The sequence below is a fragment of the Pleuronectes platessa genome, chromosome 11, assembly GCF_947347685.1.
Source record: "Pleuronectes platessa chromosome 11, fPlePla1.1, whole genome shotgun sequence".
In the NCBI taxonomy this organism is placed as follows: domain Eukaryota; kingdom Metazoa; phylum Chordata; class Actinopteri; order Pleuronectiformes; family Pleuronectidae; genus Pleuronectes; species Pleuronectes platessa.
The window spans coordinates 16,096,628-16,123,543 of record NC_070636.1 but is presented as its reverse complement, the minus strand read 5'-3'; the positions used below and the strand labels follow the sequence as shown (position 1 = coordinate 16,123,543).

The window sequence follows — 26,916 nt, the reverse complement described above, 5'->3', positions numbered from 1 at the left end:
AATTAAAAAGTTTCCCATCTGGTGTTAAAACTGTAATGGATTCCAAACACCATGTTTAGTCATAGTGATTAAAAGCTGCACTTCCAAAAGGATGATTTGCCATCTTTTTTGGGGGGGATTTGTCATTTTATTTTAGTTCAGAGATTAAAGATTCAATTATCCAGAGGAAATAGAACTCCATTTAGTAACCACAGCTCTGATGCACCAGAAAACCCACATTTATTTAAACTCATCTTCCATCCTCATCATCACTGTGTTTAACCAGAACTGGAACACAGTGACTATCAGTCATTCATCAATACCTCGCGTGTCCGTTGCAGCTCGTGTTTCCGGGTGATTATTGGATGGACTCGCTCCTTTCTCCTGATTGGCGTTACCATGGTGAGCTATGTGACGCTTCGTGTTGTATCCAGGAAGACGCTGGTCCCATCCAGGCGAAGCGAAGAGGAGAGCGATGGAAGACAACCTGCAGTTTGGAGACGCTGCAGCGGAGAAGAAGGTGAGTGAGTGCGCAGTGAGGTCACGAGGACATGGTAAGCTACATGGTTAGCAGCATGGTTAGCATGAACCATGTGGGCTGTGAGTGGAGCTGAGACCACAGCGGTGGTACCGTGCGGGGAGGCTAGTTCTTAGCCACTTAGCTCTCAAGCTAATGTGAGCCTCAGTGTAAGCCGTCCAGGGAGTGAGGCAGCTTCTTAGCAGCACGGCATCAGCAAAGAGACACTGTCACGTGTCATATTTAGAGCAGCAGCAGCGATAATGTCTGTCTGTGAGTGTCCAGCTATAAACTAAGCTAACATGAATTAGCCCACTAGCCGAAACTTCCCGACATGCAAAGCTCGGTGTTTGTTTTGGTGATGCAGAGTGAACAGCGTGACTTTCTGGATGTGTGTAACTGCTCTATCGTAAAGCTGTCACGACACAAACACATTCTGGAGCAGCTAACCACAATTTTTCTCCAAATCAGGTTCATGGACTCATCTTTGTACCACTGCTTTTACCCTGTGCTGGGAAAACTGCAGCTAGTTCAAATACTCTTCTTTCTATTTGTCAGTCATCACGTTAAACACATTTTGAATGACACCTAATAACGACTGCAACGCTTTTTATGATTTCCTTACAGATGTGTACAGTTGCACACAGAGACATCCTGTAGTCAGGGACGTAACGTTTTAGAGAACATTGATGGATTTAAAAATGGACACAGCCTTTCTTCACCATTATTTAAATATCCCCTCTCCAGTTTGATTTGACATTATTTTAGCAGAGTTCTACATTAGGCTCTCCACTGGCCCTTACAATGAGTTATGATGGTCTTACATCTCCAGCTAGTGGCACTAATGTCTTAAGATCAGCTTAAAATGTGTGATCCCATTGATCCCACATTCCCCTCAATAGAAGCACAGGTTCCACCCGCACTGAGATAACTGAGGATTTGAGGTGCCTCACTATTATAATGTTATAGGAACTATTTAGATTAAAACACATGCCAAGCAAAATCACACAATGTCCTCTCCATGTTGAAATCTTCCCAGGTTGCAAAGTCAGGACGGAGAGCTCGCCTCACAGCAGATCAGTCTTCGTTCGAGGATTCTCGCCACACGAGGAAGTCCTCCACCACTGCTTCGACGGGAGATGTACGTGATTATTTAAAAACACACAGTCGCATGTTAGGATTTCACCTCACGATAAGCATCAATATGCATTTTGGTTTTTGTCTCATTTATTAATCAAAGGATGAAGACGAGGTATGTAGCAAGAAACAAAACCTCGACCTTGCATGGCTTTTTGTTGCTGCTTACTCCAGAGATCAACTTTATACCATTTACTGTAGTCCTAGATTCGTTTGGTGGTCTGAATTTGACCTACTGAGATTCTTTACCTCTCACAAAACTGCAGTTACACACCACCTAGACAAACGTGGTATAAAGTTTTGACGGAGTGCTTTAATCATGCAGAGACATTTGATTTGCTGTTTTCCTCTTTTTCGGAAGGTTTTAAAGTTTACACAGAAGCTCTTCATTCATACTCCTGCGTGTATTGGATCTTCTGTACTTGCATGAAGTGTTTTCAAGCTTTATCTCATTCAAGCTCTAAAACCCTTTTAAACTCAAGAGACACACAATACTGTAAATCAAATCTGACAAGTTTTAGTACAGGCAAATTATATCACAAACATCCTGATGACTTCACCATACATTTTCACAAATCCTCTCCGGAAGCTGTGGAGAAATGTTGTCATACATTTTTCGGAGTGACCCCTGCCTCTTGAGACATGCTGGATGGAAACGATGCTACAATCAGGCTAAATATAGGACGAAAACATATGAGAAATGTCGGAGCAGAAGTGACAGTTGAAGTAGTACAAATAATCTAACTTCACTATAACTGGTATTTATGGAATCGGTCACATCTCCTGGATTGGCAAACTGTAAACCAGCCAACATTCCCGAAGCAAAAAAATGTCAGCAATGCTCTCGCTTTAGGCTAATCTTCCCAAATTAGGCCAACTTCCCTAATGTATGAACCGGTATTCTCGCGCCCTCTCTGACCTGTTGTGCACATGCAATACATTTTTCCAGCGTGTCGTGCGACTGGGTGGGTTTATTTACAGTCTTCGTTTATCAACCCCCGGCCTCTCCTGTCTAAAATACCCAACTGATTGGTCACATTCCAGACATCCTTTTAAACAACGACTCAATTGCTTTTATGGGCTCGTAGGGTTTGGCCACCATCAGTTCCTTGCCCCGGAGACCATTAGAAAATCCTAAATTAGAAAGCGCAAGGGTCAAACTAATTGCCTTAACAGCCATAACTATTTTACTACGGCTGTGAGGTTCATATTTGGTCATGCAGAAATTGGAGGCACACATTTGTTTTGTTTCTCACCCCACTTATCGTCCTTCTCGTATTTGTTGAGTGACATAATGTCAGATGAATTTATTACACTCAAAGTCACTTGACATTATTATCTTGTTTTGTGAAAATCGGTTGTCATCATAAACATACATATAAACATTAAACGCCGGGGATTTCACATCACTGGATAGAATTTCGACAAAGTTGCTTGAAAAAGCCTCAGTTGTCATTATTGTAATCAGTTCTTGGTTTTAATAAAGAGACAGTTATTAATTACACCAATTGAATTGAGCTTGTTCGGCCTCAGCTCTTTTGATTAATGGTAATAAAGAGCGGAGCAGTGTGGGCTCCCTCTGCCCTGCTTAATGATGACATTCGGATTTAGTAATGGCTTTGGTGACGGAAGCAGCACTGAAAGATGATTTCTTCTTTCATCATAAACGAAAAATCACGAGCAATTTGTTCTCTGCAGACTCAATTTCGTAATGAGAAATGTTGGGCATTATTTTTTCCCCCTTTCTTTCTTTCTTCTAATTCATTTGTCTCGTGTCCACCCCTGTGCACTCTGAGGAATGCATTCATTCATGTGCCGGTCTCAGGCTCCCGGTCTCAGGATGGAGATGCTTACTGAGTTTACTATTTTCAGAATCATAGAATGAGAGGGAGAGGGTCATTTATTTGTTATTTTTACAGTGAATCTATTTAAGGGTCAGACTTACAGGCCCCAGGCAGTTCCCACGCTCGGCTCCATATGTTTTGGTGTATTGAAAACTGTAATAAAAAAACAATGGAGTGCATAGAGATGATGGTGCTGCACATACCAGGCATATTGTTTATTGTACAATAGCTTTTTCTAGCTTTTTGCTTAAATATTAGAGTTCAAGATTTAAGTAGAATGTTGGGTTAAGCCAAACATTTATTAGGACGATTACACATACTCTTCTTGCATTTTGCATTCAAGCTCTTAAGGCGTTTGCTTTTCCTCTTTGGGTCCTGATTTTCTGTTGTAGACAAGAGAGCCCCCTACTGGCAGATGTCAATTCTTAGAAGCTCACAACAATAGTAATTTACTCACGTCTCTTGTTTATACATTTATTATCTTCATAAAGGCTTATTCTTTCAAGTTTTTTCCTCAGGAATAACGCCTTGTCATGCATTTACTTGGAAATAGAGTAATGAAAAAAGCAACGTGCAGAGAGGAAACAGAAAAAACGGATAATAACAAATCACTATATCAAGTTAATGTTGTTTAAAAGAAGTGTAACACAAATTAAAGCTATACTTTATACATACATAAGTTTAATAACATCAGAAAAGCTGACAAACATGACTTTTTGGTCTTTTGTGTGAGTTTGTGACCATCAAATGAAGCTGTTTTCTAGTAAAGGTGTCTCTTCCTCCAGGCCCCCCCTCCTAAACCGGCTCGGCGGCAGGGTGGCTGGGCAGAAGAAAGCTCCGGGTCCGGATCAGCCAAGTACGTATCTTCACGTTCCCCCCACCTCCCATCTCCCGTGGCTGAACTGAAGACACGGACCTCAAGCTGTGGTCGTGGGTTATGTGTTATTAATGAACTCTCATGCTGTTGAATGAGCTTATTTATCAGTGCGTATTTGGCACTCGGGCGGTGAATCAACAAGGTTAGAGGGAGCCTGTCTGAGCAGGCAACTCTCCATTCGTCTTCATCTGCGAGCCAGGCGGTAATTGACATGGTTAATGCATCAGCCACAGGAGGGCACTGTTAGTCAGCTAGCCACTTCATCACCGGAGTTCAAGCCACTTAATCACCCCTTACCACTGCTGGCTGCTCTTTACATGGGGAGCACAACATGGAGAATTCAACTAATATTTGGAACAGATGGAAGCTGTTCTCCGAAAGCTTTTGGGTGCAAAGGAACAAATATAAATATAAATACTGCACAAGACCAACTGAAGGTGAGACTTATTACTCCCCTGCAGAACTACCTCCTTTGTTTTCCCCTCCGCCTGCCACTGTTCTTGTCTTGTCTTCAGTCTCAGTGGAGCTGAAAGCACAGGAGATGCATCGAAGTGAACAGGCCCCGCCAATTGTGTTTGTCTGTTGTGTAGCGCACGCAGGGAAACTAGCAAAACAGCAAACTCAATAGATCTTTTCTTTCTCGCAGAAGCTCAGCGGGTCGCTTCTCTGCATTTACGTAATCCGGCTTGATGCCCTGGTCTCAAAGCGATTGAAATACAGGAGGTGTAAAAGGGGTTTGCACGTGCATTGATCGTCTCTAAAACAAAGTAAGTAATGGTCCCCCCTGGAGCCGGCAAGGACTTTTCCCTTCAATGTCACCTCTCATGCTCAATCACCGCCATCCTCCTCCCACTAATCCCAGCGCAGAAATCCCGGGATTTGTCGATCTATCACTTCTAATTGACACTAAATGATCTGTCAGTTTATTGATGAACCTTTGAAACCAGGTTGTCACAATATATTTTATCCCTAACAACTTTTTCCAGACAGTTTTACCATGTCTATCGCTTTGCCTTACATGAGTCTTAATCAAGGGGCCTGTAATGTGTCTTAAGTGTCGCCACCCCCGCCCTCCAGACAGGACACAGTCCAAGGGCAGGCAGGTAGGTTCCCTCAGCTCCTCTTCGCCTTGCTGGACCCTCGCACCTTCGAGGCTGTTGGTCTGGGCCCAGGAGACATCGATAAGGCAGAAACATTTAAGGGAAAAGATTATTGGCGAAGAATTAGTTTATTAGTTGTGTGTCATTTTCTCCTTTTGTTTTGTTTCCTGCTTCAAAAGGACAAATTAAGAAGGTTCTACTTACTTTGCTTGGAAAAAATATTATAATTTTAATTTATAATTTAATGTTTTTAGAATAGTGAAAGTAAAATTCTTATTTTAGAAAATATGTCCCACTGAATGTATTTATGAACAAGCAGTAAAATGTTTTCAGTGGTGAATGTCCAGCTTAGATCTGATGGTCAAGTCAAGACCATTTCTTTTTCTGATGCTCAATATGACAAATTATTCTCAAATAATCTACAGCATAAAAAACATAAAATGGGGAAACCTCAGAAAAATAAAGAGAAGAGAGATCAACTCTTATATGTGTCCACTACATTCATGTGTCAGAAGCTCCCGAACATCGTCATAAGTATCCATAAGATTTGAATCCCAACAAAAGAGTTCTATTAATCTAATAAACACTGGAAAATAGCTTTGACTTAGATGAACATATATTTTATAAAAATCAAGTATTTGTTGAGTTTTAATAAATACTAGATGTCTGTACTCCTGATTTTTGATTTTGTGAAAGTACTGAATGTATTACCGTATGTAACCAGTAGGGGGCACTACTCAACCAGGAGATCAACCCAAAATAATTCAGTATCTTAAAAAAAAAACTCTTATACACATTTTAGTCTACTGATCAAAACTTACTCTGCTTTGACCAGTTTCTTTTATGATGATTGATGATTGTTACGCGATTAGCTGCAACCTAATTATGCAGTTAGATGTTTCTTCTCAGATGTAACGTTTGCCTGCTGCATTTCTTAATACAGACCGTGTGCTAAAAATAATGTGATGAGGTAGAGAAGAGTCCAAACATAGTGTTTTGGTGTCTGGCATCCTCTGTTCAAGCTGAGCGGTGTAAATGGAGAGAAGTCCGAAAATAGCCTGATCCAGCAGGAGACGGTGGAGGAAACAGTAGGGAGAGAAGACAACTGTGGTCGACCCCACTGTGTCTAATATCGCAGGATTACTATAATTAGAAGTTGTACCTTTCAGGAAGATTTATCCAACCATCATTCTGCAGGAAGGGAAATGTCATGTTATTTAATTTGTCTAACAGTTGCTGTTACTGCTGATTCACAGATCCTCAAGACGACCTGCAGCTGAGGATCTGGAAGAGTAAGTTGACGTTGCCACCTTAAGATACATATTTTTATGTTTTTCAGTGCGGATACTGATTAAATTCAATGGGAGTTCAATGTTTGTGTTTATGGATAAAAATGGGTGCGTTTGCATGTTTGTACTTTCAGATTGTCCTTTGTTGCATCTAATCCCAGCCTTCCAAGAACAATCACTTAACATGATTAAAAAAAAACGCGTGACTGGGTTGTCATCACTTTTATTGCTGTTAGGAGCCAAGTTTTCCTGTTATTCCATTTTTTTTCTCCATCCCCCTCCCTCGCATCATTCTGTGACTAGAATAGACATCACCGTGAGGAGAGGCAGGTATAGAGGACGTATCCTGGGTGCTTCACTCAACGCAGTAGCCTTGACGGCTGCAGTCAGGAAGAGGCTTTTGTGTGAAACTACGGATTTTGCTCTACAGAGAAAAATCCCCTTTGTTGTGTCTCTGTCACAAGTGTTTTGTCTTAGTAAGACTTACTCAGACGGCTGCCCCAGCTGGGTTTGTTTAAATAAAAAATCATAGAGGTCGTCTTGTCCAGAGCCTCCAGGTTGGTCACTCAGAAAGTGTCTCAATTCACCATCAGGCCTCTTTGTCACTGTTCAAGTCAACACAAAGCCCACAGAGCCAGCATCCTGTGTACCATGAGAAGAAGAATGAAAAGAAACATGCCCATCATCAAAGCAAAGTAGCCCAGGAGCCGACTCACTCACTCCCTGTGATGACCTCACCATCAGGCTCCATTTTTGAAAGCATTAAATAATTTACACTTCCTGTTTCTACAGCCGCCGCCTGCAACCACAAACTCCCCAGGGATCAGATGATGAAGGAGGTAAGAGCACCCTTGCAATCCTCCGCTCTGTGTCTCCTCACGGGGAAAGAGGAGCCCTCCTCTGCCTCCCCGGCACATTCATCCTCTGGAAGTGGAGCAGATAAGCAGGCAGTCAGATCATGCTCGAACTCCATTTCTCTTTGGATCCAGCATGGATGGTTGTGTTTGAACTCTGCCTTTGACCACAGAGTGTGTTAAACTATAATCAAGGCCTCTTTGATGAAAATGACAAGTGCATATGTGCATTTAATGAAGACAGATTCATAGTTGATATAGAATATTGCGACAGGATTCAAGTGTTTCTCTCAGCACCCAGAGTGACACAGTTAAACCACACACACACAGAGTCAGGCAGGTGCAGTCGAATTCAGATCTTGCGTTAACGTTGCTGCTTCGACTGAGTCACCTGAGGGCCCAACTCTGTGCACCACAAACTCCAACCGGGACTGAGGGAGGACATTTCAGCAAAGCTCTGCCTGTTTTGTTCTGTTCCATTTTTCAGTGCAAAGCAGCTGAGGACCGGGTAAAATAGCCAGAGGACAGACAGGTTATCAGCATGAGATGTTCATCTAACAACCTCATTCACATCAGTATCTCATATATTATTGATTTATAAACAGTTGATGATGGATATTTTTTTTTTTTAGATGAATTTGATTTATCCTGATCATCAACAAAATGTCTTGGATTCTTCCTTGGCCCACGTCCCATCCTTTCACCGAGTTCTGTGGAAATGTGCGTAGTTGTTTTTGTGAAATCATGCATACAAACAACAAATAAACATTAAAAAAAGACAATCAAGACAAGTTAATTCAAGTTATTCAACTAAAAACCAAGTTATGATTATGGGATAATATTTAAAAGAATGAATTCATTTTCATAAAGTCAAACAGGTCTTTTGTGTTTTATTAAATTAACTTCCTCCTCATTCCTCTCCTTTTCCTTATGAGAAAATTTGGATTTTAGAAATAAGAGATTGTAAACAATATTTTAATAACAATTCAGCTGTAGAAAACATTTCACACTACCTAGCTACAGTGTCATATTGTATAGTAAATTCTATTTTATTTGCTTTTTTAATTCTTACTTGCTGGTGTGGGTTGTTGAAAGCGGAACATTATTACAAAAGTATTAGAAACCTGAAAACAATAAATAACAAGGACTTGCAGACATAAGGTGTAGTGTGAAGGGCGCAGTGGTTTTGTTTTTTAATACTCTGTTTCTGTTACATGTATGTGTACACACACATGTGAAGTGTCCAGAGGTTTGGTTCTCTTGCAGTTAATGCCGCCGGAAAGATTATTACTCTGTGGAGGGAAACCTCTTAATACAGAGCCGGAGGCAGGGGCATTGGAAATTACAGTGCTGAGGGTTAGTGAGATAGCCCCTGCCATCTTGATTATGTCCCCTACCCTTATCCCTTATGTCCACTGGCTACAAGCACAGGGGGAGAAAGAGAGAGAGAAGGCGAGCTCAGCCCCCTGCTCCCATCTCCCCATCAGCTGCCCCCACAGCCTCCTGCTGGTCACTTAAAATAGCCCCAGTATCGGAAACACTCATGTGTTTCATGTCTCGGTGTCTCACTGTCAGTCACCGATGTGTTGGATATTGTCCCATAAGCCATTTCAAATGGATTCTGTGCCTAGGTAATCATTTGCCTGGACCGCTGCATAGTAATGCAGAGTGATGTCCTGTTCTCCAAAGTCGCTGACTGGCGTGTGCCTGCCGGGAGTACGTCTACATTCACAGCAAATTATCCCCTCTTGATATTTACATGCTTCAGCGAGGAGGCCGGACGCAAACCGTGTAATGGGGGTACGTGAGGCCCGCTCGCTGCCAGACAAAATCCACATTGATACCTGTCCAGCTGAGGGGAGGAAGTCAGAGCAGGGGATGTGAGCCGTGCTGAGGAGACGTGTCGTCCTGATGGAGTTGCCCTTTGCATCAGAAGAAAACAGTGGCTTGTTTGCAGCTGCTTTGAAGCCCTGCTTGACCTCCAGTAATAGGTTGAATTTGAAGCTTGTTTAAAAACCTTGTTCCTTTTTTCACTTAATAATAGACTTTGCATATAGACAGCATATGCCTCTGCACTTCACACTCAACACTCATGGAGTGTGTTCATAGCGCATTAGTCGCTGAAATGGGAAAAAGGCTGTGTGTGGGACAGAAAGACAACCCAGGAAGCTGTTTGCAAAGAGTTGGACAGCAAGGCTTTTTGATGTCATTGCACTAAGACCATTAAATTTGATTGGGAGTCCAGGGGGGACAGATTCTGCTGAACGCTGTGCTTTGTAAATGAGAGGACAAAGTGTCACCGGGTTCCTCATGAATATGAAATAGCCGCTCCTGCATTTATTTGGATATCAGAAACACAGATGAATCTTGTCAGCAGCTAAACGAGTGTGGCATTTTTAATTTGGTTTAATTAAAAAAGGGAAAGAAATAACTTATCAACCCAGGGTGAGGTTTCGTAATCTGTGGAAAGTTTCTGGGTTTTTGATTTTGAACCAAGTCTTCCTCTGTCTGACAATTATGTTTTAGAATCCAAATCATTTCTCATCATCGGAACACTAACTGTCACAGAGTACAGAAATCCAGCGTCCCACCAGTGATCGATGTATTTCTTCAACTCCACTTTATTCCCAGGAGTTATTTTGAAGGAATGGTGACACAGATGCCGAGATATTTCCCCCCCACATCAGATGCACACTTCCATCTCTTCACCTCTATTTAGCTCCTCTATTGACTTTCCCCTCGGGGTGCAGTACTGTGGCTAGAGATTACTGACAACCCTCTCCATGCAGTCCAGCTCCCCTTTTCCTCCCACTATCTGTCTGTTCCTCTCTCTTTGTTTGCTTCCTCCCCCCCCCCCCCCCCCTCTCTCTGTCCGTGTCACTGTCAACACTCAGCTGTAGAGCTAATAAGGATGTGCAGTCTGCTGCCTCCCAGAGAAAACATTGTACAGGAAACACTCATCACAGCCGTTTTCTAGAAGGACATCTGTGGTGGTTTTTTTCTAACTACTACACAAAAATGTTTTGAGTTTCAGTTTTATTAGTCATATGTAAATAACGATGCAACGGTGCAATGAAATCTGTTGGACCAGAAAACAAGTCAGCTCAGCAACAGAATGACGATCCGTATAAAATAGAATATAACATAAAAGATAAATGAATGAAGATGGGTTGAGGTGTAAATGAAATATAAAACTATATACACACAAAACATGAGGATTTATTGGATTTAAGTCCTGGTTCAATAGCAGCCGTCATGGTCCACTGCCTTTTTTTATGTAAGCAGTGCAGTAAACAGTGCAGTAAACAGGAGGCAGTGCTGACAAGCAGGTAAGCAAATATGCCATGTGGAATATTTAGATACATGAGTTGAGAAGCCTGATGGACCGGTGGTTAAAAACTGTCCTGAAGCCTGGTGATACATGGGGCCATGCTCCTGTGTCAGCTGTCAGATGGTATGGAGGACAATGTGTGTGTGTGTGCTGGGTGGCTGTGGTCCTGATGCTCGTGATGTGTTGAGCTGCCACCACTCCCTGTTGGGATTTGCCGCTGTGGGAAGAGCAGGTCTGTATGAGGCCCATCAGCGAGCTCCCACTGGTGCACCTGGAGTAGTTACTGAGGATGCTGGTGATCGGCAAACCTCCCCAGTCTCTCAGGAAGTGGAGCCGCTGACGAGCTTTCTTGAAGAAAAAAAAAGAGTCCTTATGTGGTGTAGTAGGATTCCTCGACCCTGAAGCTGCTGACCCTTTCAACCTCAGCATTGCCCATGTACATGATCAGGGTGTCTCCCCCCCGCTGTCTCCTTTACTGATGTGGAGACATGATAAATGAAAGATCAAATATTGGGGAAAACCTTTTTTCCCCACTGATTGTTGAGTCCCTTCATTTCTCTTCAGCGATACAAAATCCTTTTGATAATATATGTATAATGCAAATTTTGAACACATCTCAATCAGTCTCTTTGTCTATCGTTTATCTTTTTCCAACCAGTTCATCTGCACTCCTCATCACGCCTCTCTAATTTCCCTGCCCCAGCAAATATGCATCTGAAAAATGCTGTGAAAGTTTGCCCTGTCCTTCTTGGGAGTGGAGCCATCCTCTGTCCTGTTGCGTTTTGCCAATTAAAGTGGGTTCCCACTGTTTGAGCAGCGGGCTGGCGGCTCCTGGCACAACAGCCCCTGCCAGGCCGCACTGTGACTTCCGACCCCACACAGATGGGCCCACAAGCAAATACTCTTGCACATTGCTGGATGCCGCCCCAGTCGGAGTGGCAGAGTGGACATGGAGGTCGGCCCACCGGCCACTGCAGGTCCTGGAGGTGGGCGGCGCTGACAGGGCCCAAATGCTAAGGTAGCAGGGGGTGCTTTCTGGGGAGCCCCTGGCCAGCGGCCCTCTCACAGCGGGAAGAGCTGCCGCCTCACCTCCTGAATATTCATGGCCGCATGGCTATTGTGACAGGGCAGCTCTTATGAGGATGTAGCCAGAGAGAGGGAGGGGAGGGTGTGTTTCTGTGATCTCACATAAACATACCCATGCAAAAAATATGTGTCTCTAATAGCCATATATGGAGATTCACTGTATTTTTGTAATAAATGATTATAGGATTGTCCCAAATTTTGACATGACTTAAGATGTAAACAGATCATTTTTTTTAAAGTTATGGTCTCTGTTTTTGTTTTTTTTAGATATTCCAGTTATTCCAGATCTTGAAGATGTACAAGAAGAAGACCTCACCATGCAAGTTGCAGCTCCACCAAGGTAGTACACATCCTAAACTCAGTGGTCCTTTATCCTTTAGGATTCACACACACACACGCACACACACACATATGTCCCCCGTCTCGTGTGTGTGTGAGACATTTGACCTCTGCACAGGGCAGATCAGTCGCTCGCTCCGGTGACTTCGACGGTCACCTGTCCTCCAATCGTGTCATTGCAGAGTCTCGCTTTATCGGCTGAAATGGAGAAATAACAGTTGGGTGTGATTTATGCAACTCCGTTACCTGGGTCCTTACTAACTGGGCCCTTTGATTTACAGGGCAGTGAGAGACACGCCGACATGTGTCGAATATGTAGCAAGGCTATGACAGCGGTGGAGGTTATTAGGCTGGGGCTTGCTCTCTGTGCGAGATAATATCCACATTGAACTCATTGTGGGGGCAATGTAGCGTGTAATGTGCAGTAAGTAGGACTGGCATGCACTGCTAGGCCCCGGCCACTTTGAGAGCCCCCCCCCACACTTAATTCCAACCCACAGATAAGCAGCTGGGTTTCAATTTGAAGCGTTTACCACTTGGCAACCATCTCCTGCTCTCTGTGGTCTTAGAGCTTCAATGTGCACAAACTTCTCCACCTCCACTTCTCAGTCCTGGTTTGCTGATAGTGTGAAAGTACTGCAGTAGAGGTGGCTTGTACTTTTCTGTGATGTGTAGTCTTGATTATAATACAAGTCTATCAGACGCCTATTCTGAATATCTGTCTTCTTGTTAGCGTTCAGGTGAACCGTGTAATGACCTACAGGGATCTGGACAATGATCTGAAGTACTACTCGGCCTTTCAGACCCTGGTAAGTCAAGAACATGTATTTTTATATATTCTGGATATTTTCACGTCTGTTTTCGTCAAGGTGGTTCATGTAATATTTCACCCCCTGTTTGTGCAAAGTAACTACATTTGTTCTGCACTCTTTCTTCAGGACGGAGAGATCGACTTGAAGCTCCTCACCAAGGTTTTAGCGCCAGAGCAGGAGGTGAAAGAGGTGAGTGAGTTTTAAGTAAATATAGCTTGTGAGCTCCCAGCAAAGGCCTGTCCAGCTGTTTCTAGAGCACCAGTGGAGGTTGCCACTCTGTCTCCCAGGTAATCAAGATTTATGATGTGTACATTAACACCCTCTGCTCTCCTTCCCCGATTCTCCTCTCTTTGCTCCCTGTGTTCCCCATGCTCTCGATCTTGGTACGTCTCCTCCTGCCTCCTAATTCTTCTTCTTCTCCTCCCTCTCTTGTCTCTGTGTTGCGCTGCAGGATGATGTGAGCTGGGACTGGGATCATCTGTTTACAGAGGTGTCCTCAGAGCTGCTGATGGAATGGGATCAAGGAGAGAATGAGGAGCAGGCTGCGTTGCCTGTAACATGAGGAGAGGAGGTTTGGACTGAGACTTAGGATGGCTCCAGTGGGAACTGGGTGAATGTCCATTACACAGAAGGGCCAGTGACTTTGGTTATATTAACTTTAATTACTGTTTGTTATCCAGGATATATATTCTGTAAAGTGTATATACAGCATTTCTTGTATTTTCCTAAATAAAGTTCACTGTGTAGTGAGCACTGAGGTGTTTTATGACCCTGTCTTTATATAGGTTTTAGAATTTCTCCTTTTTTTGTTTGTTACTATTTAACTTAAACAGCTAAAAGGCAAACTGCTTGTGTTTGAAAAGCCCCTGGATCTAGCTGTCATAGATAAAAAATGCCCTCCCTGTACTGTCCCCATTATCAACAACCTCATACAAGTCCAAGGTTGATAATCAGCTAAGCTGAAATCCAGTTGATTGTCTTCAAATTAACATTCCTCATTAAAGCCCACAACCTTATTGTTATTGACTGTGCCATTGACTTTATCTTCCAGCTGTTCGATAGGAGCAACCCCTTCTTCACTATTATCTCAAATGCATTGAACAGAGTTTCCTATTGACACCTGGGGGATTAGCATACATTATACCTTTTGGATAAAGAAGAACGGCCGTGAGTCTGGTAGAAGACAACTGCTGGTGTCCAGCATGTGTTCTTTAAACTGAAAGAACAGAAACAATGTTAAAACTCTGTATGAAGAACAAACACTGTATCCCACACACTGGAACCAAATCTGACCTAATTGATGAAATATATTGTTTACCATGCCTTCGCCGCATGCTGCCCTCATGCATCAGTATTCAGTCTTGTCTTTGGTTCATGTGTGTGAATATAAAAGCAGGCCTCCAAAGTCCGGCCAGGTGTATTAGGGAAACAGCTGTAACATTTACAGATTGTGATTAGGTTTATTTCTGAGGCAGACCGCAGTCTCCTGGCATTTGGGGATGCACAGCAAAGTCTTCAAGGACACGAGTTCTATGCATCTAACTGCTCAATCACATCCCATCACAAATAGATTTTTTTTCATTCGGTGCGCCTTGAATCAACTTCATCAAGTGCACTAGCTCAGGATGAAGCCGTCACACGGGGTGTTTGTGCTCAGAATATTTGATCTCAGTGCTCAAATTCAGAGTGTGATGTCAGTTTCTGTTTCTCTACAATATATATACAAACGCACTTTTTATTTTTTTTACCGCCTCCACAATTGGCTTATTTAGCTAGACTTAATGAATTCTGCCCATATGCCCCGAGCAGCTGCTATGTTGCCCCTTCCTCCCGCCCCTGCCGAGCTGCGAAGTGTCCATCCATGTAGAGACAACCTCTAGCTGTCTCTCTGGAGAAGGCTAAGCCTGCCACTCCTCTGCTGGCAGGCGGCCGGTGCTGTTTGAGGTGGACCGTGGACGGGCCGGGGACTCAGATTAGGGCCCAGTGATCACGGGTTGCGGCCGGCCTCAAATGATTGGCCCGAGCGTCGGTGGATCAGAGAGGGGATTAACGAAAGAGAGAGAGAGATCCAGAGACGCTGTTTGGCATGTGCATGCATCCAGCTTCTCAAAGTGACCTCTCTCTCCACTCCCTCTTCCCGCTGCTCTCTTCTCCCCCTTTATTCCCTGCATGTCTCTCGGTGTATAGAGTGTATCCTGATGCTGCAGTGAGGCTCAGAGTGACCTCGCCCTGTCTGAGTGCCCTGAATTCAATCACATCAACAGCTGCAACATATACATTATTTCCAGTGAGGATGGCAGTTGTGTTCTCGGAGAGCTTTGTGGTTATGACGGTAGATTTCAGATGAACATGGTGTCACTGGGAGGTTAGCAGAGTCTGACGCTGTTCATATCAGATTGGACGATACATGCCTCACATGGGTTTAGGGCGTCATTTGTTTTTCCTTGACATTTTTCTATTAAAATAATGGAGCCATTACCGCTGTAAAAATTCACATTGCTCCAACGCGTTATTCTGTAATACAACATTTCATTCAAAACATCCCCGTAATGACACAATGTTTATAATTCTTTGATTTGTTGGCAAATGTATGACACCAAATGTCGGAAAAATAAGTTTTCATGTGCGAATCCACGGTTTATTTTTTAAAGCAGCAGTTTGTTACTCAGGACCCTGTGTAAAAGCTTTGAGGCCAGTATGGACCAGCTGAGCTCACAGAGTTCCCAGGCCACTGGGTTTAAATGGGTAATATATCTGTGTTTTTATTGGTTCCCTTGGTGGAAATGACTTTTCATTTTGTGGCAAAGAAAACAAATGCGAGGAAGTTATACAAGTTTAATAAAAACCAGATGACGGCCCCTGTTAATGTAATGTTTGCCTGCTCCTTGTTGCCAGCCTTGTCTTAATGTATTTTGATATTGGGCTCTAATTGGAGGGATAGAATAGAGATAATGTGCTTCCAGCTCTGGCTAATATGCCGTGGTGTTGACAGAAGTTTATACATCTTATCTGGTCTCAATATCTGCCTTCCATATGGCCCAGAAGCAATATGCTGAGGTGTAATTAAAGAAAATGGGGAGATGTGAAGATAACTTGCGCCCGATGTCGGGGCCCCTCTGACACAGAGTGAGGGGTGAGGACAGACATGCTAAAGCTCAGGGAATATTAGGACCACTTCATTCCACCAGGGGCCGCGAGCCCGTCACTGGTTCCCCGTCGCTGACCCGGCCAGCGCCGCGTCAGTCAGGTGCCACCGATCAACCACAAGAGGAGGATTATGAGTTTAAACAGGCACGAACACAAAGGCATCCCCCCCCCCCATTTTATTCCATGTTTTACCCATTCATTTAGTAATGTAAATACATGCAAGGTCAAATTGAATTCTGATAGTCGAAATAATGTGTGCAAATGCGACCATATTCAAATGGCTCTCGCTCCCTTTGAAACGAGCCTCAAACAGCAGCCACTGTATCGATTTACCACAAAGACTCCATGATCATTTAAGTTTAAAGGAGAAATCCTCACCACGCAACTAAGGCGGTCAGATCAATATCATTTCTTGATCAAAAGGGGATTTGCCTTTGTAACATCCAGATTAAACAGATGTTTTATTTTTTCATATACTGCACCTCTAAACGCCCCCACAGGGGATTGTGGGAGAGGAGCAGGAATCGCTCCACTAAAGAGACCATTAGAGTGATGTTTTTTTAAGACCCTTTAAGTTTGACGGGTTGAAAAGTGTTATCAGTTTTGTCACAGCTATTTCACCCCCCCCTCTCCTCTTTAGTTAATATTCTATTGCTCCAAATCCTTTTTTTTGTTTACCCCAGGTGGGCTTGGACAAGAAATGGCTCGGACGGTGGCAGCTTGGAATGCCCCTGGGCATCCTACGGCCGTCATGTTGTCAAAGGACCTGGGGGGGGGAGTCAGAGGGCCGGGAGTGTTTTTTTCAAGTATAATCCACGAGATGTGAAAAAAAAAAAGAAGCTTCTGTTGTTTTTGTTACTGAATTCATTATTATTATGATTATTATTATTTCCCCTCTTTCTCCTGGTATGTTTTTAGTGCGGCCGGGGGGGGGGGGGGCGAGACGGGTTTGGGGCATGAAATACAGTCGAGCTCCACATTTGTCAGGTATTTTATTATTTCCCTTCTTCACCTCTCAGTCGTGTGCGCGGGGTCCTTCATTTTTCACATGACTGGTTTTCTTATCATTGTGGGCCCTCTCCGCTGGCCTATGAGTGACTTAAAGGCAATAAAACACAAAACATTCTGTAAAACAAGGAAGCCTCTCTGGTCGTGGAGGCCCTGCAATGCCTCTCCGGGAAATTATGATAATAACTCAGTGGCGGTTGGTGTGTCCAGGTCGCCGCGGGGGGGTTGGCTGCGATGGGAAAAGGTTCACCAAGGTCCTAGGAGCAGGGGCAGGTCAAGGTGGCGTGTTGGGCCTCACCACCCACCCCCCTTCTGTCATAAACTCTTTCCATCACGCGGGATGCCGGCTGCAGCCAGGTATACTGCAGAACCTCTTTGTCTTGTAGCTGCTGGCGATAAAGAAAGGGGCTGATGGGAGAGTGGTTGTGTTGGCCCTCTGGCAGTGGCGAGGTCAGCCGAGGAGCTTATCATGGCCAGCAGAGGAAAACGCCTGAGTCAACACAACTCCACTGTTTGCCCTCTGAGGGTCACAAACACACACTTCTGCTGCTGTGCTTTGAACTTGGTACTTTTTTTATTTTCGTTCTTTGCGACATGAAAGTCACGAGACGGCGAGAGAACTGCGCGGCCATAATTTTTATGTTGCCTGGATTTGCTGCTGGGTGGAGGGAGGGGCTGGATGTAGCCCCACAACACCTCTCAAGTGTGTGAATGAGAAGGAGCGAGGACAGGAAGGGAGCGCGGGGCTCCACCACTGAGGTGCTGACAGAGGGGATCGAGGGGCTGAGATTGCACCTGTTCCGGCCCGGCAGCCTCTCAGCAGGGCCTCGCCCGAGCCTCAGCCTTCTCCTGGCATCTGTGATGGGGGCCAGGGCCAGTCCCACCTCCAGCGCTCGCTCAACCTCTCCTTTGCTCGTGGAAGGGAGACGAGGAGCGCGAGAGGCTCCATCTGCCGAGGGCTCGCCGTGGTCTCTGTGGCCCGGGGCTGCTGGTCCTCCACGACTCGGGGGTCTCTCAGTGGTACACCACAGCGAGACACATCACACGTCACATGCCAGCTGGCCTGGCTCTCTCCACTGTAAACAGAGACTAATGACCACTCCACACACACACACACACACACAAACACACACACATCCTTGGTAGAAAGGAGGAGGGGGAGACGTGTTAGGTGAAAAAGCTTGGCTTGGTTTGGATAAAGAGAAGCAGCATCCTGAGGTTCTTTAACAGGATTTGCTGCTGCAGGAGACGCTCTTTGAGCCTGGGGAGCGAGCTCGCCGTCACAGTGGGACGTTGCTAAAGCTACTGGCTGGGCTCTGACTCCATCAGTCCACCACATCACAGTCCACCGGTTTGCTGCATGCGTGCAACATCACAGGCCTCCCATCGCTCCACAAGCCCCCGGGCTCAGGCTGGTCCCCCCACTGAGTCTGCAAAGCTCTCATCTAGGTTCCCTGTTCGGAGGAAGTGCATGTATGGATGTAGCTATGAATTCTGGGAGGGAAAAGTGAACTGGGCCTTTTTTGATATTTTCACTTAATGAGTCCAATTAGTTTTTTGAGGCCTTTTGTACTTGTGGGTCCCCAGAACTATTGGCGCCTTCAACCTACTGACATATTTTTCCTTAAAAATATGAAATGCAACCTGATTTGTCAGCATCTCTCAGCGAGCCTTCCCTTTACATAGACTCTACCATACATTTAGTTTACGGCAGAGCAGCCATGAGTTGGGCGTCTCCAGACTGAAGGACATCTGTGTCATGTCTCCTGTCCCATCTCACCCAGGATCTCCATGTCCTCGTCTCCGAACCTCAGTTTTTCTCAAGAATTCCCCTCTCTCAATCAAATTACAATTATTTTTAGCATCCCCCAACCAGATAGTTTCATATATGTCCCGCTATCTCATTCTCCCTGATGTGCCCAACACATGCATTTATAGATATAAATGTATATGGGAATATAAATAAATATATCAAATACAGGATGGGAGTAATGTGACATTGAGTGTTATTCCCCAGTTAGGCAGGGAGCGGCAGGGAGGTCACTCGGCTACACTGAGCCACTGGCGGCCCGGGCCCCGCCGGTCCACTGGAGTGACTGGGCCTCATCTACAAACTCGCAATAAATATCTGGCCATCATTTATTTTAATTCACTCCTTTCTTGCTCAGATGGAATGAATTCTTAACCTTGTAGGACAAGGACACCCGCGTGCTGCCTTCCTTGCCTTAGCCGCTAAATTATTCTTCATTCTTCGGGGGGGGGGGGGATGAAAAAAAAAAAGGGGAGTCCAACGTTGCTCAAACTGTCAGCTCCAATGAAAAGCGCGCCTGAAAACGTTGTCACCGAACCCCTGGACAAGGAAAAGAAGGGGAGTGGGCAGCGGAAAGATGGAGTGAAAGGAGTGGAGTGGGGGGGGGAGAAAAGAGCAGGGGGAAGGGGGGAGTCAGCAGCCTCCAGAGTGATTTATTTGCCAAATCAGGACACAATGAGTCGATTATGAGTCCTCTAATAAGAGAGAGTGTTTGGGGACCCACTAATTGGGCATGATTGAGTTGCAGTCTGGGAGCCGGGCGAAAAGGGAACCTGGTCGGCGGCTGTCATGCAATCATCAGCTAATCAGAGCTTTGAAATTAAAACTGCGTGTTTAGGGTAGAGGACGGGATAATGGCCGGGACCTGCCTGAGCTCCGAGGCCGTCTGAGGAGGAGGAGGCTGTCACTGTGTGTGTGGGCGTGCATGTGTGTACAGTATAAATGTGTGTGTTTGCTTGTCCACGTGTGTATTTATAAGTACAGTATTTGTGTGTGTGCATAGGCAGTACAAATTATTGTGTGTGTGTGTGCATAGGCAGTACAGATTATTGAGTGTGTGTGTGTGTGTGTGTGTGTGTGTGTGTGTGTGTGTGTGTGTGTGTGTGTGTGTGTGTGTGTGTGTGTGTGTGTGTGTGTGTGTGTGTGTGTGTGTGTGTGTGTGTGTGTGTGTGTGTGTGTGTGTGTGTTTGGGGCCTCTCATCCCATTCTGTGGTGTTTGCTGGTCTTGATGTGGAAGTGAAGGAGCTGTAATCAGTCAAGTTGTTGCACTAATGTGTGTGTGTGTGTGTGTGTGTGTGTGTGTGTGTGTGTGTGTGTGTGTGTGTGTGTGTGTGTGTGTGTGTGTGTGTGTGTGTGTGTGTGTGTGTGTGTGTGTGTGTGTGTGTGTGTGTGTGTGTCATCAGTTGTGTAGTGTATCTCCAGGTTTATGACACAACCTTATTTTGTATAGAATAATGAAAATAATATAGATTTTAAGGATTTTTTTGGGATATATAAAAAAACTTTTTTATCATTTTTTCAAATGTAAAACTGATCAAGAATGTAATTAGCTGTAGACCTTTTATTGTGTTTAACATGGAATGAAAATAAATTACAAATCATAATTTTGTTAAAACTAAAAGAGCCAGTGTTTGTCTAACACACCTTAAGACGTCTTTGTATTATTCTGATTTACAAGAGGCTTGTTGTCTTGCATCTACATGACGATGTTGGGATTCTGTGTCAGTTTGAGCAGCTGTATGGGCGTGTGCCACTAGGGGGCAGTGTTTGTCTGCAGTGCATCGCCACAGAGAACTGACGGGGCTAATTAATGTCAGCAGCCTCCTCTGGTTGTGTGTTTTAAACAGAGCTGCACAGAACAATATTACAACAACAGTTCAATGTAATGAGAGCATCTGTGTGTGAAAATGTTAAACATTCCTTTTAAAGACAATCGCTGTTCCCCCCCCTCCCCAATTTTATTAAGCCTACAGTATGTTCACATGCTGACCGGGACTGTGTCCACGTCATGGAGACAGTTTAAGGACAATATCTGCACCCGCTTGTGGACTCGTCCTGTTTTATTATGAACTGTTATAAATATTAGCATTAACATAAATTTGATTAATTCATGAAAATACATAATAGTGGGGGCCTGTGATATTAAAGTCCATTTACACAGAGAAATCAGTCATGTAACACAAAATAAAACACAACAAATCAAGCTTTTGGGATATATAGCATTTAAGGTACAATTTAAATTGATTTGTTTTTATCCCAAACTTATTTTTCTCATTTATACTGAATATATTCACTATAAAACATGGTTTCTACCAAAAATCCCAACACAATTTCTTCAAATTGAGTTTATTTGGAGTCTCAGTGGTTCTCAGTCGTGAGTTCATACTTATGTCGGATCCTGTTTGTGGTTTTAGATTTAATATTTTTAGTATGAACTGTACATTGCCCTTCTAAAAAGATGTAAAAAATGTATTGATTTATCGAGGACAATTTATAATTGTATGTTTTTTTCCTCATCACAGAAAACAGACTGGTGGACTGATGTGTGTGCAGGGCGGCTGCGATTGCATGGACCACTGTCAGTGTCCGTCGTGTGTCCAATATCTTTTAATTGATAATATAAAATCTCCTGTGATTTAACACATATAATGTCAATGACTCAAACAATCCCTGTAAATAAACGATGTTGCTGTATTCATATATTAACATCAAAGTCAATATTTTGGATTCACGATAGAAACATCGAAGTTTGCATTCATCACAATTACTATATTTATACATCTGCTTGTGGTCATCTATGCCATGATAATAAAATTAATGGAGCATATAAATACCTCGGTCACATGACATTTGGTGCAGATGAGTCTCAATGACGTCTGATTCTCAAGAATAACTTACAGTTTTATCTGTTTGTGTATTTGAGTCAATTTTCTCTGAGCTCCCCTGTTTCCTGTCTGCGATCCCAGATTTCCCGCCAAATAAACCAACACGCACAATATTTCTTTCAGTCCTCCCAAGGCCCTGTCTAATTGTAAATGCGCCCTACATCTAAAGAGGGCCTCACTATAAAAATCTGAAGTGGGTTTAGGCACAAATGGGATTAATTCCCAAAGAATGTCCTTTGCTCTTCCTCCCATAATTTCATTTGCAGGGTCCACAGGATGAATAGCCAAGCAGGCAGTGATGTGGAACTGGAGGACAGGCCTTGCGGGGCCTGCGCTGCTACACTGCAGCCTTCAGGTTATGTTACCTTGATAATGTCACAGCTGCAGGAACCACACCGCCCACCGTACAGGACTCAGGAAATCCAATTATCCGCCGTCTAATGTGTGGGAATTTTTACGCTCTCGTTTCTTAGACGTTTGGCTCTGCCCGAGGACAAAGATTCCTGGGATTATTTATCTATTTATTTATTTACCAGGTAAAAATGTCCACTGGCTTTTTGAGTGGAATCAATATTATAGGAAAGTTAGCGGAACCGAAAGAGAATGTTTTTTTTCTTGACAAAACTTTGTGATTAAGAAAAAAAAATCGGTTTAATGAACTTCCGTGAGGTCATTGTTGTGCTTGTTGTTTATGTCTGGTTCCATTTCCACACACACACTATAACTACACACAGTTACAAATAGGGGAAGAGCAGCAGCCCTGATTCATCCTGGAGTCAGTCTGGTCTTTGTGACAGCTCTGTATTGGAGCAGGTCCCACCTGCCCAGACCTCCGACTGTTCTTTGATTTAATTAAACGGAAGAGGGTGCATCAATTTCAGCCGCGTGGGGGTGAGATGACAGTACACAAATTGAAAGTAAGCATCTCTGTGGAGCGGGGTGGGGGCCGGTCCATCATTAACACGGGAGACAATTCAGTGTGCAATGTAACAAGATTAGAAACATTATTATCATTCAACTGCTCAACATAAAACCCTGTAGGAAAAAACAATCACATGAAGGCTCTTTACTCAGGACCGGGTGAGACAGGTTTGAAAAAACAGAGGGCGCAGCGTGGCCGTCAGGTTATTGAGCTGATTCACGTGCCCGCGGGGGGGGGGGGGAAGCACACAGCAGCGGTTGTGTACCAGCGTTTGCTTTCGGTCCGAGCTGCAGGAGGAACCCCATTAATGAACAGTAAAGACAGACGAGTCTCTCTCATGCCAAGCAGGTTGCCTCAATTGGATTAGTGAGGCCGAGATTGGGATGGATAGCTGTCGATGTGCCAAGTGGCCATTAGCTCTGCCAATAGGACTGTACACAAAACGGGCCCAGGATTCCCATCAGTGATCTCAACACTCGGCAGCTGTGGATTTCTGCCGCGTTACAACTGGACGGAAATATTTTATGTCCAATAAACATCTATCAGCCGTGATAATGCGATGATTAAACAGCTGATTTAATGGCTGGAGTCACCTATTTGCTGTCATTGTTCAGGAAACACAAGGATCAGCAGGCCATCTGTCAGCGGCTGTCACACTGTACATTATGAATGGAGAGCTGCCCATTCCTGGCACGTGTCTGTTTTCCGAAAGGCTGATGTCATGTTCTGCGCGCGGCATTGACGGGCACTGTAGATGTCAGTGGACACCGGGGGCCCTTCTCCAACCAACTATACAAATGGGCATGAGTGTGAAGAGCTGGGGAAATGTTATCAATCACCCTGCGTCCCGGCGGAGGAGCTGCCGCTGTTTGTGTAGAGAGTCCCGCTCATACTGATCCATATAAACGGCTGTGTGATGTATTAGAGCAGATGAGCAGGGGCCGACTGTGATGCGTGACTGACAGCTCATTTGACAGCCCCGGGAAAGTGTGCCGCGAAGTTTCAATCTAATCTAATGCTGCTGAAGGAATGAAATTGTGGTGTGAGATTGTGTTTTCATGTTATATCCCCTCCTGGACAACACAGGCCGAATGGGACGAATATGATGTGGGTGACCCCCCCCCACCCCCCCGGGTGTAGAAGGTGCCCATGGAGCCACAGATGCCTTGGTCGAGGCCTCCTGAGCCACGCCACTTCACGTCAGTCCAGTGATTCGGGTTTCTGAGTAAAAAACAGGAAACTCAAGCCAGGCTCAAAGCCATATATGTAGGTAAACAAAAAAAATGTTTGTGTCATGCATTATCAATCAGCTGTCTCGTGGGGCATTCCAAAACAGGTAATCTCTGTCATTCAATCGCTCCACCGCAGGAGCCGGGTCCTCCCGAAACGTGATCGCCACAAAACAGACATTAATATTAAGTGCAAGGCAGATCAGCTTCTCTTCAGGCCGATCTGCCTTCTCCGTGTTTTCATAAGAGCAGAAGATCTGGGTCGGCCACCTGCATCTTGAAATCAATATTCTCTATCCTGTGGTGTAGGTTTACAATAATACGTGTAATTGTAAGCTATACCTTTTCGTTTAATTTCACATTTATAGACGCAACATAAAAATGAGCCAAAGCTATACATGTATATTTCAACAGACCAAACTCAAAGGTCACAAGAGGTCACAGGATATTTCTTAATTACTGCAGAAGTGTAAAATTATTTTAGCAGAAAACGATTAAACGCCAGGAGATTCAAACCTCCCAATGCATGCTGCCGCCATGATTAAGCTTAGATGGCTAATTAGCCATTTTACAGCTATTAAAAAAAACACACTCAACCATTTTCATTATGCCCCATCTATTTCCCCACCATTATCGCCTTTCCTCTCAGTTTTTTCCAACTTTTGAAAGTTATAAGAAAATGCTGCCGCGCTGGAAGAATAACGCATCAACTTTCCACATTCGGCGCGCCAGGCTTTCCTCCCCTCCGTCCACATTTTATTGAAGGAATGAGGTCAGCCGCTGGCCCGCGAGCGTTGAGTGTCAGTTGCTGTTTTTCCATTGAAACAGACTACACCCGGGTGTTCAGCCCTCAGACAGGCTTGACGGCGGCCTCCTCGCAGGCCAGTGACCACAGAACCCGATCCCACGCAATCAAGCGGCCGTGTCGCCCGGTCTAAACTCACCTTTCGCAAAAATGTCACTCACACACACACACACACACACGCTCGCACACACTCTAATCTCCGTCTTCTGCTTCCTGTAGCGTGCCACTCGTCCCCGTCTCCTCTCCCTCTCTATTTCCACACTTCAGCTTTTCTTTGTGGCGGCGTCCACATTTCCCCGCTAATATCGCCGAAGCCCCGGGAACGTGCGTATTGTCTAAGTGATCATTAAAATTTATGGCAGGCCGACTTCATCCAGCTTGCGAGACCACGCTGGCATAAGTCATAATTATGTGATGACACTGTAAGACAGTGGGGTCCGCGCTGGCCCTCTTGTCCGGGCCAGTTAAATGATATAATTAGCTCAGTAAGAGGTGAGCGCTCCAGATTGGATAAGTTATTAAATGTTTGGATGAACCTGAGCTCCATTTCCCTAACTATCGCCGCCGTCCCCTCGCTCCTGCTCCCCCCCCCCCCCCCCCTTTCCTTCCTCCATTAGCCCATTAGCAGTTATGTGATACTTTATGCTGATGGGGCAGTGGACAGAGAAAGTGGGTAAATTAAGCCTGACCACTGCTTGTGTTATGGACTGCTCCTATAAGGTGCCATCGAAGGACACAGCCCCAGACTCAAGAGAACGGCACGTCAGTGGGGGACATGTGACCACCGCAGCCCTGATGGTACAGTAATGTGAGCTCGGCTGAGTTTGTAAACTTGAAAAATGTCCCTCTGACCTTTTGTTGCGATCCGAGACAGCGCGTTATGCTGATTGCTTTCATTAAGAACTCATATATGCCCAGTAACTCACTCTTTTTCTGCCCATGGAGCTGTGCACTGTACGACTGACACTGGTCAGACGGGACAACATGTCAAGTTTAACCCATCGAATTGCTCAATTTGTCCCCGGTTAAGCTGTAAAGGAAAGCAGAGCGCTGAGGTTGACAGCGTGCCTAGTGCAGGGCCCTTGAGCCTCTGTGTGTTTGTGTGTGTGTGTGTGTGTCTGTGTGTGTGTCGCGCTCCACCAGAGGGTCTCACCAAGCGTGACTGCGTGTTATTCACACTGACGAGTTCCACTGTTCACTGTCACCTCTCATTGCGAGGGGAAACCAGCGTGTGGAGAGAGCTGTGGTCACACACACACACACACACACAAACACACTACCACAGCCCAGGAAGTAGTTTCTCCTTCAAGGAGACCCGAGCTCCCATCAGCCTCCTGGTCGTCCCTCAATGTCACAAGATACTAGGAAAGCAGGTGGAAGCGGATATTCAGACGCAGCACGCTTTAAAGTCCACTTGTGCTTCCTGACACATTCTTCCAGACAGTGGAGGAGGCCCGAGCCCCACGTGTGTGGCCCTGTTCTGGGGAGGGGGCTGGGTGTTATGGTGTTTGATTTGTTGTGAAGACTCGGAGCAGCAGGACCCAGCAGAGTCCAGGCTGGCCCAGCAGGCCTGCAGAGAGCGACACTTCCTCTCTCTGTCTCACCCTGCGGTGAGTCTCCACAGCGGGGACCTGGTGCTGAGCCGCGTCCCCCGTTCATCACCACCACCGACCGTTTGTGGGTGGGAGGGGGGGGGGGGGCGCGCTCGGTTATCTGTGTCACTGCCTTATCCCTCACCCCATCACCTCCGTCCCCCCGACCCCCACCCTCCCTCCTCCTGCTCTGTCTTTGGCCCTACTCCAGAGAGACCAAAGAGCCGCTCTCTCTGTCTCTCTCTGTCTCTCTCTGTCTCTCTCTTTCTCTCTCTCTGTCTCTCTCTTTCTCTCTCTCTGTCTCCGGGCTCCCAGATTGTTTTTGTTCCTGCGAGCAGACAAATAGAGTTTGG

At 45.0% G+C, this 26,916-nt stretch overlaps 1 protein-coding gene across 2 annotated transcripts; it reads left to right on the top strand.

Moving 5' to 3' along the window:
• The first annotated feature begins 347 nt into the window (after window positions 1–347).
• Window positions 348–21,761, top strand: LOC128450685 (intraflagellar transport protein 43 homolog A). 2 transcript variants are annotated; one of them, XM_053434283.1, is made up of 10 exons: window positions 348–499; window positions 1,536–1,637; window positions 4,263–4,333; window positions 6,711–6,746; window positions 7,536–7,582; window positions 12,282–12,354; window positions 13,087–13,162; window positions 13,292–13,354; window positions 13,617–13,736; window positions 21,653–21,761. In XM_053434283.1, exons 1-9 carry the CDS (start codon window positions 455–457, stop codon window positions 13,725–13,727), a joined length of 624 nt encoding a protein of 207 aa, XP_053290258.1. In that variant the 5' UTR covers window positions 348–454; the 3' UTR covers window positions 13,728–13,736; window positions 21,653–21,761. The 2 variants fall into 2 exon arrangements, with proteins under 2 accessions (XP_053290258.1, XP_053290257.1); XM_053434282.1 differs by lacking the exon at window positions 21,653–21,761 and having other exon boundaries at window positions 13,617–13,922.
• The last annotated feature ends 5,155 nt before the right edge of the window (window positions 21,762–26,916 follow it).

Excerpts from the sequence above, each read along its gene's own strand:
- LOC128450685 (XM_053434283.1), top strand. The coding sequence starts at position 455 with ATGGAAGACAACCTGCAGTTTGGAGACGCTGCAGCGGAGAAGAAG. Across the intron at positions 500-1,535 it reads ACGCTGCAGCGGAGAAGAAG|GTTGCAAAGTCAGGACGGAG; the intron begins GTGAGTGAGTGC and ends AAATCTTCCCAG. Across the intron at positions 13,355-13,616 it reads CAGAGCAGGAGGTGAAAGAG|GATGATGTGAGCTGGGACTG; the intron begins GTGAGTGAGTTT and ends GTTGCGCTGCAG.